Below are 14,270 nucleotides of genomic sequence, written 5' to 3'. Positions count from 1 at the left end.
TTCCCTGTTTCTTCTAGGCATGATTATTTTTTGAATAAATTCAAGACATAGATGTTAAGTGTCACGGATACTAGATTTTATTGTATTCCTTTAGTTTTAGGCTTTACTGTGGCGTGTAGTTAGTTGCTCAGAAAAACAAGTTCTGAAGACTTATTATTAAGCTTTGTTAAGGTACAGCAGGAGTGACACTTAATTTTAAGATAAAATAATACCACTTCCAAGGCCATAACCTTTTAAAGACCTAATCAATTGTCTTTGTTACAGGATCTTCCCACTCTTGCATGTGGAACACAAGCTTCCATATCTTGTGGGAGCCCTGGGCATTACTCAGCTTATGCCTCCTTAGCTTTCTTTTTCACCTTTCATCTCCACCTCAGTTAGCTTTCTCTCACTTGCTGAGATCAGTACTCAGCCAAATACCCAAGGAGACTCCCATGTAGTTCTAGGAAGCACTCTTGCTGCCTCTGTGAAACTTTCTCCTCTCTTTTATTCTTCCTTCCAAATTCTTCCTTGAACTTTGATCTCTGTCTTTTTAATGTAGTGAGACCCTCATGTCTGTGTGGGCTTTCCCCTCCTTGCACTGTGACCTAGAATCTGCCATGGATGGTGAGTTGGAGATTGCAGAACTCACCTCATTTATTTCTTTTCTCTTGGAAATTTCCATCCTACACTGTAAGTCTTGCTCAGTTTTTTTTTTTTTTTTTTTTTTTTCTTTCTTTCTTACTCAGTTTTTGAGTTATTTAGGGCAGGACATGGCCAGAAGTGGAAGTTCCATTTTGTTAGGAGTTTGACAAAAATTTAGTTGTGAGAAATTCTGAGCCTGCACACAAATTAGCAGACTTGCTTTTTCTTAGAATTGCTTTCTGATTCGAATGAGTAAATAGTGTATATATTTTACTTTAATAGATATTGATTGTCTCTTAGAATAAATTGTTTTTAGCCCATATAAGTAAGTAGGGTCAAATTCGCATCATAAATATTTGTGAAGAAGTGATGTGTTATCCAAGTGGGTTTTAACAATAGCTGGAGTACTCAGGATTTCATTTGAAGTAAAATATAGTCAAGATATTTCAAGAATACTAGTAGGCAACAAATGTAATTATCTGAGATGAATATAAGATCACTCATAATCTTTCAGTCGTTCAGTAAATATTGAGGATTCAGTGGAACAGTGGTTCCCACCATTTGTGAGTACAATAGTTTATAAGGGGATAGGGCATGCAAATAATTAACTATAATATGGTAGGATATAGTCAGATTGTAAGTAAGGACATTGGTGGAAGACTATGTAAAGTGCCACCGAAGCACAGAGAAAGAAAACTGGAAAGGACTGGAAATTGAATTTGTCTTATGGAAGGTATCTGTTTCCATTGTCTATTCATTCATTCATTCTTCCATTACATAACATTCAGAACATGATTAGGCACCAGTACAATACTCTGCACTGATAAGTCCCAACAGTACAGTTCCTCCTCTAGGAGAGAAATGGCTAATAAGCAATTGCAATTCAGTGCAATAGATGCTATGGCTGAGGTGTGCACATGGGACTGCAGAAGTGGAGAGGAAGAGTACCTCGTCGTTGAAGCAATGGATCAGAGAATGCCTCCAGAGGAGACTGAGCTGCAACAGAGAGCGTCACCATTCAGGAGATGTTAGGTATACAGGGTGGCTGGAGCATGGGTTTCAAAGAGGAGTCAGTGGGGAGGAAGTTGGGGAGATAGAGAGGCGGCATATTTTCAAAGGCTGTCTGTGTTCTCCTATGGCATTTGGAAGAAAATAGGAAACATTGACAGATTATGTCTGTGACTGTGTCAAATGAGGATAGTTTTAGATTTATGTTTTAGGAAGTTCACTCCAGTGGTAGAGTGAAGGATAAAATAGAGTGAAGTGAAACTGGAAACAGGAAGATTAGTCTGGAAGCTGAGCTAATTTAGTAATCCAGGAGACCAATCATGAAGAACCACACTGAGGCAGTTGTGGAGAGATTAGAGATAAGGAGAGAGATCAGGTAGAATTGAGAAGATAAAACAGAAGGACCCAGTGCCTAACTGGATATAGAGAGTGAAGCAGAGGATTGAGTCTCTGATGACTTAAAATTTTCTGACCTGTTGGACCAGTTGCATTCATTAAGAGCTAGGACCCCTATAAGGCATTGCCTACCCCAAGGAGAGCTCAAAACAACCCACTGAGATGCAAGAAAAAAATAAAAGAATTCCATTTATACTCTTCTCTATATTTTTAGTTTCTCTTTGTGTGTGTCTGTGTCTTGCAAGGTATACTGTAAACTAATACAGTAGTATGTGCCTATACTTTGTAAGTAAATGAGTATCAGTATGTTGTCGGGTGTGCTCAAATATTTCATTATCAGGGTGTATGATCAAAAAGTTTGGAGACATCTGAGTGAAGGGTTACAAAGGGAATAATAAATTGATAGTTATGGGAAATTTGGTAGTGATGGGGTAGTTATGGGTAGTTTTTTGCCTATGAACATTTAGGCAGTAATTTCTAGTGGGCTGTAGGAGTCTAGATCAGACAAGTGTCCAATAGAACTTCATGTGATCATGCAAAATGGTCTAAGATGTAATGTCCAGTACGGAGATCAGTAGCCACATATGGCTATTGAGTACTTAAAATATGGCTAATACAACTGAAGAACTGAAATTTTTCATTTGGTTTAATTTTAATTTATTTAAGTTTAAATAGCCACATGTAGCTAGTAGCTAACATGATGGGAAGCACTGATATGAAACTTTGAAGAGAGACCTGGACTCTCACTTTTTGAGTGCTTCCACTGGCTAAGCGTTTTACATACATTTTTAAGCAATTTAATTATCCCAGCTACCCTCTGGAGTAGACAGTATTATAAAAGAAAAGAATAAGTTCTTCCTTATTCTGTCCTTTAAATGGTAAAAGTTCATATAGTGAAAAAGAGCATTCTTGCTCTGAAATATGCATGCTTTCTAGATATTCTCTCTTGGTAGCTATTTATGCATCTTTCACAATGAAGTGATAATTTCATATTTTCTTTTCAGGTGGTTTGCTCTGTTACAGATTCAAATATGTATTATTTTAATACTTTATAAATATGACTGTAATCTTCTGGATCCATTACCAAAACAGGTAAGTGTTTTCAGGATTTTAAATATCACGGTTTTTAATTTTGGTATAAATTCTAACACCTTGGTTTTAATTACTATAGATAAGCTGCTGATTTCCTTATGTAGGCTTGATCTTAACAGGTGTCTTACATGGAACCGGACTGAGAAGATACCCCTTACTTCCCTTACTTCTGGATCTGATCTATATGACATGGAACCACAAGACCAGGACCAAATAGCAGTGTTCCCACCACTTACAGTGTTAAGGACGTCCCCAGTGAATACACCAATTTTTGACATTGTTTCTTGTGCTAAATTGACATGGCCTTGATTTGGGGCTTATTTCCCTAAAGAGGTGTGTCTATGGGTCCCAAACTGAACTATCATTTTTAGAGGCAAGTCATAGCCCTTAGTCCATTTGGGAAGCAACAGCATGGAAGAAAAGAGCAGACAGTGAGCAACAGTAAAGACAGTAAGCAAGAATGAAAAGGCTGTGACCTTACTCCTACCACTGACCATTGAATTGTCTAATCATTGAACTCCTCTGTGTTCCTATAGGTCTGTTCCCCTAGACTAGTGTCTTTCAAACACGTGCAAACATCAGAATGACCCGGAATCAGAATACTGAACCCCACCCCTTGAGTGCCTGATCTAGGGACATCTAGGGAGGGGCAATAATTTGCATTTTTATCCAGTTCCCAGTGCTGTTGATGCTGCTGGTCTGAATAACACTCTTTGAGGACCACTGTCCTAGGCAACAGGGAAAGTTCAATTCAATTCCAGATGTTTGGAAGTCATTTTGAAGACTCTGGATAAAATGTGCTGTTTCAACTGAGGATAAAGCTCAGAAATTAAGCATTGCAATTTCAGGGCTGTTCCCATAGCCTGTTGTGCTTGGATTTACTCTTGATATAATAAGGCTAATGTATGGAGGGATAAATAAAACTCTTGGGTGACATTTCAATAGAAATTATGTAAGTGCCTAAGTGACACAGACAATATTATATTACTCATAAATATGCACATTTCAGCACTTTCTCCTGATTTCTTTTGCACTTCTATTTTGAGTACACTAACTACCAGCGATGAAGAACCCTCAAAATCCTACCATGAAAGGGAAACCAAAAAACCCTTCACAAAGGTTCTCAGCAAGTATAGTTTTATTATCAAAATGTAGATCAGGGCCAGGGATATACTCACAAAATACGAGTTCCTGGTCCATTCAGTTGGATGTCACAATTTTGCCCAGGACTGATTCCCCATCCAAATATTTTCCCACCAGTGAGAGGACACAGAAATGCCTTACAAGATTAGAAGGATGACATTTGTCAAAACCATGTAAACCTAACTCCAGCAATCAGTAATTTTGAGCAGTTTCTTAGGCAAGATTTTTCCCATTTCTCTCTCCCTAGCTAAGAATTCTATTAGTTATATTTATTATACTGAGCTACACACATTCTATTTCTGTTTTGACATACTAAGAACGTATTTTTTAAAGATTTTATTTATTTATTTATTTGACAGACAGAGATCACAAGTAGGCAGAGAGGGAGGCAGAGAGAGAGGAGGAAACAGGCTCTCTGCAGAGCAGAGAGCCCGAGGTGGGGCTCAGTCCCAGGACTCTGGGATCATGACCCGAGCAGAAGGCAGAGGCCTTAACCCACTGAGCCACCCAGGTGCCCCACTAAGAATATTTTAAAAGAAATTTCTCAACAAAGGGAAAAAAAGAAATATTATTTCATTTTGTAAAAAATATGTCTAAATGAATTCTCATGATCCCAAAGCGCATTTCATTTCATAATTCTTATTCTAGAAAGAGATAAATTAAAATTATGCAATTATTGGACTTGTTTTAATAAGGTAAAATGAGGTGATCAAAAAACACAGGGAATAGCAGCAATGTCTACAATAGCCAAACTATGGAAAGAACCTAGATGTCCATCAACAGATGAATGGATAAAGAAGATGTGGTATATATATACACAATGGAATACTATGCAGCCATCAAAAGAAATGAAATCTTGCCATTTGCGATGACGTGGATGGAACTAGAGGGTATCACGCTTAGCGAAATAAGTCAATCGGAGAAAGACAACTATCATATGATCTCCCTGATATGAGGAAGTGGAGATGGAACATAGGAGGTTAGCGGGGTAGGAGAAGAATAAATGAAACAAGATGGGATTGGGAAGGAGACAAACCATAAGTGACTCTTAATCTCACAAAACAAACTGAGGGTTGCTGGGGGGAGAGGGGGGTTGGGAGATGGGGAGTGGGGTTATGGACATTGGGGAGGGTATGTGCTATGGTGAGTGCTGTGAAGTGTGTAAACCTGGCGATTCACAGACCTGTACCCTTGGGGATAAAAATACATTATATGTTTATAAAAAAATAAGAAATCAAAAATTAAAAAAAAACAAAACACACAGGGAATGACCTTCAAATTACCAGGCTCTTGTATAAAATGGGAGGGGATGGGCTGCCAAGGCATGTTCTAAACACTCTTGTCAAGCATGGGGGCATCTCTGGGCTTGGAAATCAGCTTCCCCAAAGAAATATACTTGTCATAGTAGCAAAAATCAAATTCTAGAACCCCCCATTTTAATTTTTCTGGAGCCCAGTGTTTTATTTTATCTCAAAGGGTCTTAGGAAGTTATTTTAACTCTCATTAAGAACTAAGCACTAAACAAATACTATAAAGCTTTCCAAAATCCACAACTAGGCAGCAGTGTCCAGATGCTAGCAATGGGGACTGTTCATTTTGAGCATTTATAAGACCAACTTCAATTCTCCCACAAAAGCAAGCACATTTTTGCTAATACAGTGAAGTTTTGTTTGTTTGGTTAGTTGGCTTTGTTCTGTTTTGCCTTTTGGGGGGTTACGAGTCCTTAGATAATCTCATGAAAACTATGGATCCCTTTTTTAGAAAAATATGTCACTTTTCATACCCACAAATTTGCGGTTGCAATTTCAAGGAGTCCATGACAACCCTGTACCTCATTCTGTCAACTCCCCTAGGAATCTCTGTGTTAAGAAGCCCATTCTGTGTCCTGTTGCATTCAAACCTGATGATAGACTGATGACTTAAATTGGACTGATTGTCTTTTCCCTATTCTTGATTTACCCCCACCCTCAAGGCTGATAGAACAGGTTGCAAATGTCCATTCCTTCAATGGAAGGCTAAAATTGATTCTTGACATTATAAGACATATAAAGCAAACTCGTCTGGTCTTCTAAACCTAGACTTTGTACTTCTAGAGATAATTACACTTGAATAAACCTTTGGTCTAAAACCTTATGTCTCTTAATTTCTATATTTCTTCTACATTTCTGCATTTAGAGTCCTCTCCATTTGGTGGGTGTCCAACAGCCAGAAGGACAATGCCGAATTGAATTTAAACAAAGAAAATGACATCTGTTGGGTCTAAAGAGGGCTGCGGCCTTCTGGAAGAGTGATTGTTCCCATCCACTAGCCTGGCAGCATCTAGACCTGAGCTCTGCTAAAACATACTGCTTAACTTTCTTTTAGGATTTAGTTCAAGAGCATGTCTAAATGGTAGGTGTGTTTGGTAACTTAAGAGTAGACCAAGAATCTGACATCACTCTCACCGATACGAGGTCTGAATACATGGATTACAGAAGATGTTTAAGTGATTTTTAAAAGATGCATTTTCCCAGGAGTTGCAATTTGGTTTCATGCATAACTGTATTATACTTTAAATAGAAATAGTGCCACTTGACTGAAAATCTTAGTAAATTATGAAGGCCACATACTTAAATTTCTATTTTGAAAAAGGCTAAAAGTCTTAGATTCTAAGAAAATATTAAAACAGTAATTTCTGGAAATTTTTTTAGTTTTCTCAATATGATTCTCAACTGGCAATTGCAATTCTTAAGTTCTATTAATATAATTTTTTATGGTAAACAAGACTAGTGCTGAAACAATGAATAAAATGATAGCTTTCTAAGATAGCTGTGAAGATGGGGAGCATGTCTTACACTCTTTCTGTGCTCAACTACACCAGGACAACACCTTCTGTGTAAGGCTTATTCAGTAAAGGTATGCTGATTGATACACTGATTTGTATTTTAATGAAGGTGAAAGTACTCTTGATTTAAGACGTTAGTAATTATAGGTGAAGAGGTAATATTTTTGTGGGTGGAAACAGAACTAAAGTGAAGTCAAGGCAAACAAAAGCATTTGAAGGTATTACTTAGGACTTCTGTCTGAAATATTTACTGTGAAACCATGAAAACAAAACCTGTCATGCCCCAGGAAAAACATATAACGCTAGTAACAGAGTAATCAGTGATGTCATGATTTGTCATCTAATATTCAGTAAAATGCTACTTGCCTCCTTTATTTCACAATAAATAAGCTTTGTGTGCATGTTGTCCTCTGGATTATTTGCTCCCCTGTGCTAGAATTATCCTGCAGAGTTGATAATGATTGCTTAGTCATCTATTTCCTACCAATGAGCAGATGACTCCCTAGGAGAAAATTAAGTACCCTGGAGTGCATTAACTCTTCCAGACTAATACAGTGATTCTGAAGCTTAGCTACCAGCTTACAGCTTAGCTTAGCAGGTTTGGGGTCTAGATATGGTAGGGGCTGAAGGAAGCAGCTTAGAAGACCTGGCAGGGTCGGCTAAATATGACAGGAGTGTTCTTCGGGCAAACATGTCTTCCTGAACAGCTGAGGCCCACAATGAAACACAATATTTGCCTATAATATGCATTTCAGCTGAATTTGCAGCCACTCAGGGCTAGTGTTTATCTCCATATTCTTGCTTGGTAAGGATAAATGTTAGCTGACAAGTTGGTATACTTTAAAAAAGAACGCAGATGCAGAAGATCCATTGACCTTTGATAAAAATGGTAAAAATAAAACAATTGTAAGAAAAATATACTTGGAGGTCCCATATCTGTTTATTTCCCTAGCCTAGGATTTTATATTATGTATCTAAATCACTGCTATGTCCGGGCTAAAGAGTTCAAAGTGGCTGTCTCTCTCCGTTGGCCACGGTGTAGTAAGAACTCTGTATTGCCCTCTTCTGGTAGGTCAGGCATTCAGCTGGGGCCATGGCTGTGTCAGCTTTGGGAAGAGCCTCCATCTTGTCAGCCATTGTCCAAATTTCGTTTCAGGCCTTGATCAACCAACCAAACCTCTTGCCATTGCCCAAGAGTCTATGTACATTCTTATCTCAGACTATTTCTCCCTCCATACAAAGGACATGGCCAGCTATACTGCTCAAAACTCTGCCCGGTGGGAGAATTTCCCCTCACTACTGTCCTTTGGGGGCTCTCCTGAATGTGGCTGAGCACAGGAGATGTTGGTTTGCTCCCTCGTATCAAGCCAACCAGTATGTCATCTGGGCCCAAGATGTTTTCTTTCCTCTGTCAGCTAGTCATACCCAGTGGGTCAAAGGTGTGAATTGAGAGAGCTGCATCAGCCTAACTGAGGTAAGTGATGACCTGTTTATGTAACTGACTTCTGGTGAGACTTGTTTATATAACTGACTGTTACTCCAACTGGATCCCAAATGTACGATATTCATTGTATAATGGATTTCTGCTGAGCTGTCCTGATAATATACTTGATAAATATAACAATACCCAGTTCATGATGTGCAGCTCTGGTCAAATATTCACTTGGCATGTTCAGGCATTGGAGGCTGAGAAGTATGTCGGGAGCTGGTTTTCAAATGATAAATAGTTTTCAGCTGCAGAAGGCATGCTCTTGCTCTGGAATCCTAGGGATCTGTCCATCTATCTGTTGTCCCATCACCACGGTAATGGTAGTGCTTGAAGGGCAATCAGAGCTTGAAGACACCACTGGTGATCTGATAGTGGAAGTGGGAGTAATCTCTCCTGCAGCTGACGAACTAGAAGGCATGCCCTTCCAAGGAAGCACAAGATGGCCAAGTCCTTATCCTTTCCATGGACCTTCAGAAAGTACGCTGAGGTCAAGTGCTTGTCAAGATCTGGGTAGATGTTAAACTTGTAGCCTAATCTTAGGAGGCGGGTTATCAAAATCATAATGGGTCTTGTTGTACTTTTTCCAGCTGAAGCCCATTTACACAGTTGGAGAATAGACTTGCTGTTGCACAAGCAGTATGCTGAAAAAGGCATGGGAGGAGAGAAACAGAGACACACACATAATGTGGAAGGGGTTTTCCTATGAAGGGGAGAAAAGGAAGAGTGGTGTTTGGAAGGGGACATGAAAGGATTTCTCTCCTTCCCTCCCTCCTTCTCTCCCTCTCTCCCTCCTCACCTCCCTCCACCCCTTCCTTCCTTCTGACCTCTTCTCTCTCTCTCCCTTCCTCCCTTTCTTTTATACAGGGGAGACACTAGCATGTTTCAGTGCTTATGGGAAGAAACCTGTAGCGAGAGATACATTGAAATAACCGGGAATAGAGAAGACGGTTTTTTGTGCAAGACCTTTGAGATGGGAGGAATTGGGATGGAGATCCTACACACAGGAATTAGCTCTAGACGGGAGGTAGGAAGATGGCATATTTCACTCTGAAAGAAGCAAGGAGGAAGGACTCAGAGTACGGGCAGTAGCTGGAAATGGAGCAAATTCTCATTTGACAGATTTTATTTTCCCTGTCAAGTAGAAGGTGAGTTATTTCTTGAGTGAGGGAGTGGAGAAGTGGGGGCAGGATCGAGGGGAGGGGAGATATTTTTGTGATGAAATGCCATGGCAGTTTTGTGTTTGAGCTCTTGAGGAACTTCCATTAGCCTGCAAGACAGCTGGAAAAAATAGAATTAATACAAATTGGGACTTTGGCCATTGGAGGAATGTGTGGCAGGAGAGGTAAGTGTGGTTGACAGTAACCTAAGGAGCATCAAGTGGATAGGGAAGGAAGAGGAGGCAGAAGGCTGAAAAGAAGAAACAGCTGGGGAACTGGGCTCTTGAAGAACCAGTGTAGTGGGAACAAATAGAGACTAGTGAGGGCATAAGGCCATGGCCAGAGGACAGACTGTTTCATTTAAAATTTCAGAGAACAAGCAGTTAAGGGTGGGGTGACAGTGCTCGAGGGGAAGCTGGCATGGTGGTCAGTGAGGAGAACGGAGTTCAGAATGTAGCCATGATGGTATATTGCATAGCCACCACCTTCCAGCTGTGTCCGCATATAGTGGAAGGGTGAGGAATGTCTGTGGGCTCTCTTCTAGAATAGTAATTCCATTCATGAGGATTACTCATGACCTAATCACCTCCCAAAGTGAGGAGGCCTCACTCCTAATGCCGTCAGCTTTGGACACTAGCATTGTACCATATGAATTTGTTGGGGACACAAACATGTAGACCATGGCAGGAAAGAACCCCCACAGTTGCTTACCTAAGTGGAGCTCTGTCTACAGATTTTGCTCTGATGGAGGACACTGGGCAGCACTCAGAAATGCTGCTGAGAATAAACTGGTGGTTACCAGAGGGGAGGGGTGGGGAGATGGGGAGAATGGGTGAAGGGGAGTGGGAGATACAGGCTTTCAGTTATGGAAGGGATACGTCATGGGGATGAAAGGCACAGTACAGGGACCACAGTCAATGATACTGTAAGAGTGATGTAACAGGATGGGTTAACTAATACTGGTGGTGAATACCACATAACATACTGACTCTTGAATCGCTATGTTGTACGCTTGAAACTAATGTAATGTTGTGCGTCAGTTATACTCAAATAAAAGAAGGAAGGCCCTTCCCCACAAATGCTGCTCTGGGACCCATGCCCCTTGATGTAGCAGTCCAGGAGCTGGTGGTCGCCTCTGCTAGCCCCACAAGAGTGGACCACGACACCCAACTTCCATCAGCGCAGTATCTTTGTTTTAGGTAAGATTTTAGAATAAACATCCACATAGTTCTCCATTTCAGTCAATGGCTAAAGGGTGTTACTGACTCAGGTACAACTTGTATAAACTACCTGTTTTCTTGACAAAAGGCCTATTACTTTCTAGAAACCAACAGTAAGACCTTTTGTCTCCTGAGCTGCTATAATATGTTGCTCACTTGGCTAAGCTCACCGCTCCATCCATTGACTTTAGTCTCAGAAACATTTAGTCCAGTGTGTTCAGTTTGTTTCTTTATCATTCCTATTTTACAAATGGAAGAAATGGAGCTTGGAGAGACTGAGTGACTAACTCCAGATCACAGGGCTAGTAAGTGTTGGAGGCATGGTTTGAACTCAGGGCTTCTGGCTGCAACATACGGCCTCATAACACCGAACAGCATTGTATCCTTCCATAAGACAAAATCGGACCCACAAGCGACAGCATTTTGACCTTGATGTCATCATAACGCTCACTCTGGGTTCTCTCTTAGCTCCCAGGGAGGACGCGGCTAATTTGTAGTGTAGCCTAGATTTCCAGGAGAGGAAGAAAAGGACTCTTGTGTGCCAGCTTCCCTCCTCCTCAGCTTCCTTCTCCACCCCCACCCCCAACCGTCATGAGAACCTCCAAATTACTGGCCTAGAATGAGACCCCCACAGATGGGGGAGGGGGCCATTCACTGTTTTAAGGGGAAAAAAAATCTGATAAAAATGTGTCTTTTGGTAGGGCAATATAAATGCAAATATTGAAAAAAATATCCTAAGTTCCAATAATATATCATGCGTTGTCTATTGAGATAGCAACTGGCTTTTTTTTTTTTTTTTTTTTAGCATTTTCTACCTCCTTTCTTGACAAAAATAGACCTTGACAAAAATATTGGTCATTTTAGGGACCCAATAGACCATAGGGTAAGGATGATATATGGATATCTTTTCTTCTGGCAGAGGCAGGTACTAGCTAAATACCAAACAGTCTTAGTTTAAGATTTGTCTTCAGGTGATTTGGAGCTATGGGAAGAATTCTATGAAAGTGACCTAAAGGAAGGGTTGTGGTGTTTGCTTCACAATGTATATAAACTCTCTTTTTTGATTTGTACTGTTGTTGTTACCTAAAATAAACATGTGTAGGATACACAATGCAAGATATCAGCCTAACATCTGGTTTTACTGCTTAAGAAGCTAAAATCCAAGCTGGAGAATGTTATGTGCTCTTGTAGGATGTTTGGTGTCTGGGGACAACCCTCTGGGCGAGATGGTTTAAGGGAGCAATTCTCTGCAGACAGAAAAATGGAACAGATAAGTAAATTTCCAACTTCTTTAGGCAGCAAAATTTTTCATTGCTCAACACATTGATTTGTAGATCTCCCAATAAAAAAGCAGATAAAAGCTGATGAACCCAACTCAGCGTTAGCCGACTGTATATACTTCATTGTCGAACCCATTATACGCATACTTCTGCAGAGCGCCAGGGATCAAAACGGCACATGCTGAAAAACGCCAAAATGAGCTCTGTGTGGTAGAGATATTTAATGCCTGCTGGATGGCCGACGCTTCTCCAAATTTCCCAGGACCTGGACAGTTACACAGGGTCATATGGTTGGTTTGGGACAATGGCCCATAAGTAGACATGATGGGTGTCAATTCCAAGTTGAAATATGGACATAGAGAAATAAATTGTCCTTATTATTCTCTTTCTCTGATATTGTGATGGGAGAGCTAGCAGCAAAAAGTATCAGCTTGTGTCAGTAAGATCAATGAGTGTCGATGAGGAGGAAAGAACCCTTTCCCCCAAATTTGCAAGAGACAAATCTACACGTGTGAGCAGGAAACACTGACACTTGCCACAACAGCACAAACCAGACTGCCTGAGCAATCTCAGAAATGAAATCTAGCTCATGTTCTTTTCATGCCTGTAGTCCTCTGTTCTCCAATCTAAAAAGCAATGAAATAACTGGTAAATGCTACAACATGGATGAATCTGGAAAACATATGTCAAGTGAAGATGCCAGATAGAAAAGGCTATGTATTGCATGATTCCAGTTATATGAAATATCCAGAAAGGCAAACCTGAAGAGAGAGAAAGCAGATTAATGACTGTCTAGGGATTGGGGTGGCAGGGGGAGGGGAAGGGTGACGCTTGAATGAGTGACAGCTAAGGGACATAGGGTTTCTTTCGGAGGTCATAAAAGTGTTTTAAATTGATTGTGGTGACGGTCATACATCTCTGTGGATATATGAAAAGCCATTGACTCTTAGACTTTAAATGGGTGAATTGTGTGGTATGTCAATTATATCTCAAAGAAGCTGTGAAGAATAAGCAATGCGGTATGACTCTTAGAACACAAGACAGATGTGCAAAAACACAACTTTTTTCTTTTCAAGATTTATTTATTTATTTGAGAGAGAGAGTGCCTGCAAGCTCGGGGAGGGGCGGAGGGAAAGGGAGAGAGCAAATCTCAAACCAGCCGCCCTCTGAGCATGGAGTCAGACCAGGGCTCAATCTCAGGAGCGAGGAGCCTGATGTGAGGCTGATCTCACGACCCCTGAGATCATGACGTGAGCCAAAATCAGGAGTCAGATGCTTAACTGACTGAGCCACCCAGGCGCCACCCCCCCAAAAACCACAACTTATTTAATGCTCTATACAGCATCAGAGTTCCAGATTCTGAGGTCCTGTTCTTTGGGGCCAGCTGCAAATTCTATGTAAACAATTAATTGTAAAGACCCTTTATCCCCAGAATCACAATGAAATTAGGGATGTCCCCAGGTGCTTAGAAAAAGGGTCAAGTGCCACCTAGTCACCAGCGTTTCTGGCATCAGAGCCGCCCACTAAAGTCCCATGACCTCTTCCGGCCTCTGTGCCTCCCTGGGCACAGCTAGAACCTGTGAGCTCTCACATCTCCATCAAACTCTTCAGGACTCAGCTGTCCCAGACTCAGCCCTATCTCCCAGCTTGCCAGGACAGAGGGAGATCTTTCTAGTTAAGAATACTTCTCTTTGCTTCTCCAGACTGCTCTGTGGTGTCCCTGACCCTCAGTTCTCCCCGTTCTTTAAGAGTTGACTTTGAAGCCTCATAAAACCCACAACATAGCTAGGTTTTAAGGACAGACGGTGGTATGATACTATATTAACAGGTGCCCACTACAGAGTTTGTGGGGAAATAAGTCCCAGCTACAGGCTTTTCTGCATAATTTGTCACAAAAGGAGGAAAGGCAAGGCAGCTTCGAGCAGAGCAAAGAACCGAGTTTAGACTCAAACCCCTACATCCCAGCCCTGGCTCCTGCATGTCCTACTTGGTCTCTCTCAGCAACCGTTTCCCAGCAGGCTAATTACAGTAGCCTCC

The 14,270-nt window shown here is 40.9% G+C and overlaps 1 protein-coding gene across 7 annotated transcripts in view; it reads left to right on the top strand.

The window, feature by feature from the left end:
• The window catches only part of LOC123941432 (24-hydroxycholesterol 7-alpha-hydroxylase), a 96,351-nt gene extending 88,863 nt beyond the window's left edge, over positions 1–7,488 (top strand). For 6 of the 7 annotated variants that reach the window (XM_046004570.1, XM_046004571.1, XM_046004569.1 and 3 more), the window contains 2 exons: positions 3,033–3,120; positions 6,439–7,488. In XM_046004570.1, coding sequence (XP_045860526.1) covers positions 3,033–3,120; positions 6,439–6,510 — 160 coding nt within the window. In that variant the 3' untranslated portion in view covers positions 6,511–7,488. Of the gene's footprint in view, positions 1–3,032; positions 3,121–3,239; positions 3,378–6,438 lie in introns of those variants that run through there. The other variant, XM_046004567.1, reaches the window with a different exon arrangement.
• The last annotated feature ends 6,782 nt before the right edge of the window (positions 7,489–14,270 follow it).

Source organism: Meles meles, chromosome 5, assembly GCF_922984935.1.
Source record: "Meles meles chromosome 5, mMelMel3.1 paternal haplotype, whole genome shotgun sequence".
Classification (NCBI taxonomy): Eukaryota; Metazoa; Chordata; class Mammalia; order Carnivora; family Mustelidae; genus Meles; species Meles meles.
This window is presented reverse-complemented; position numbering and strand designations above follow the sequence as displayed.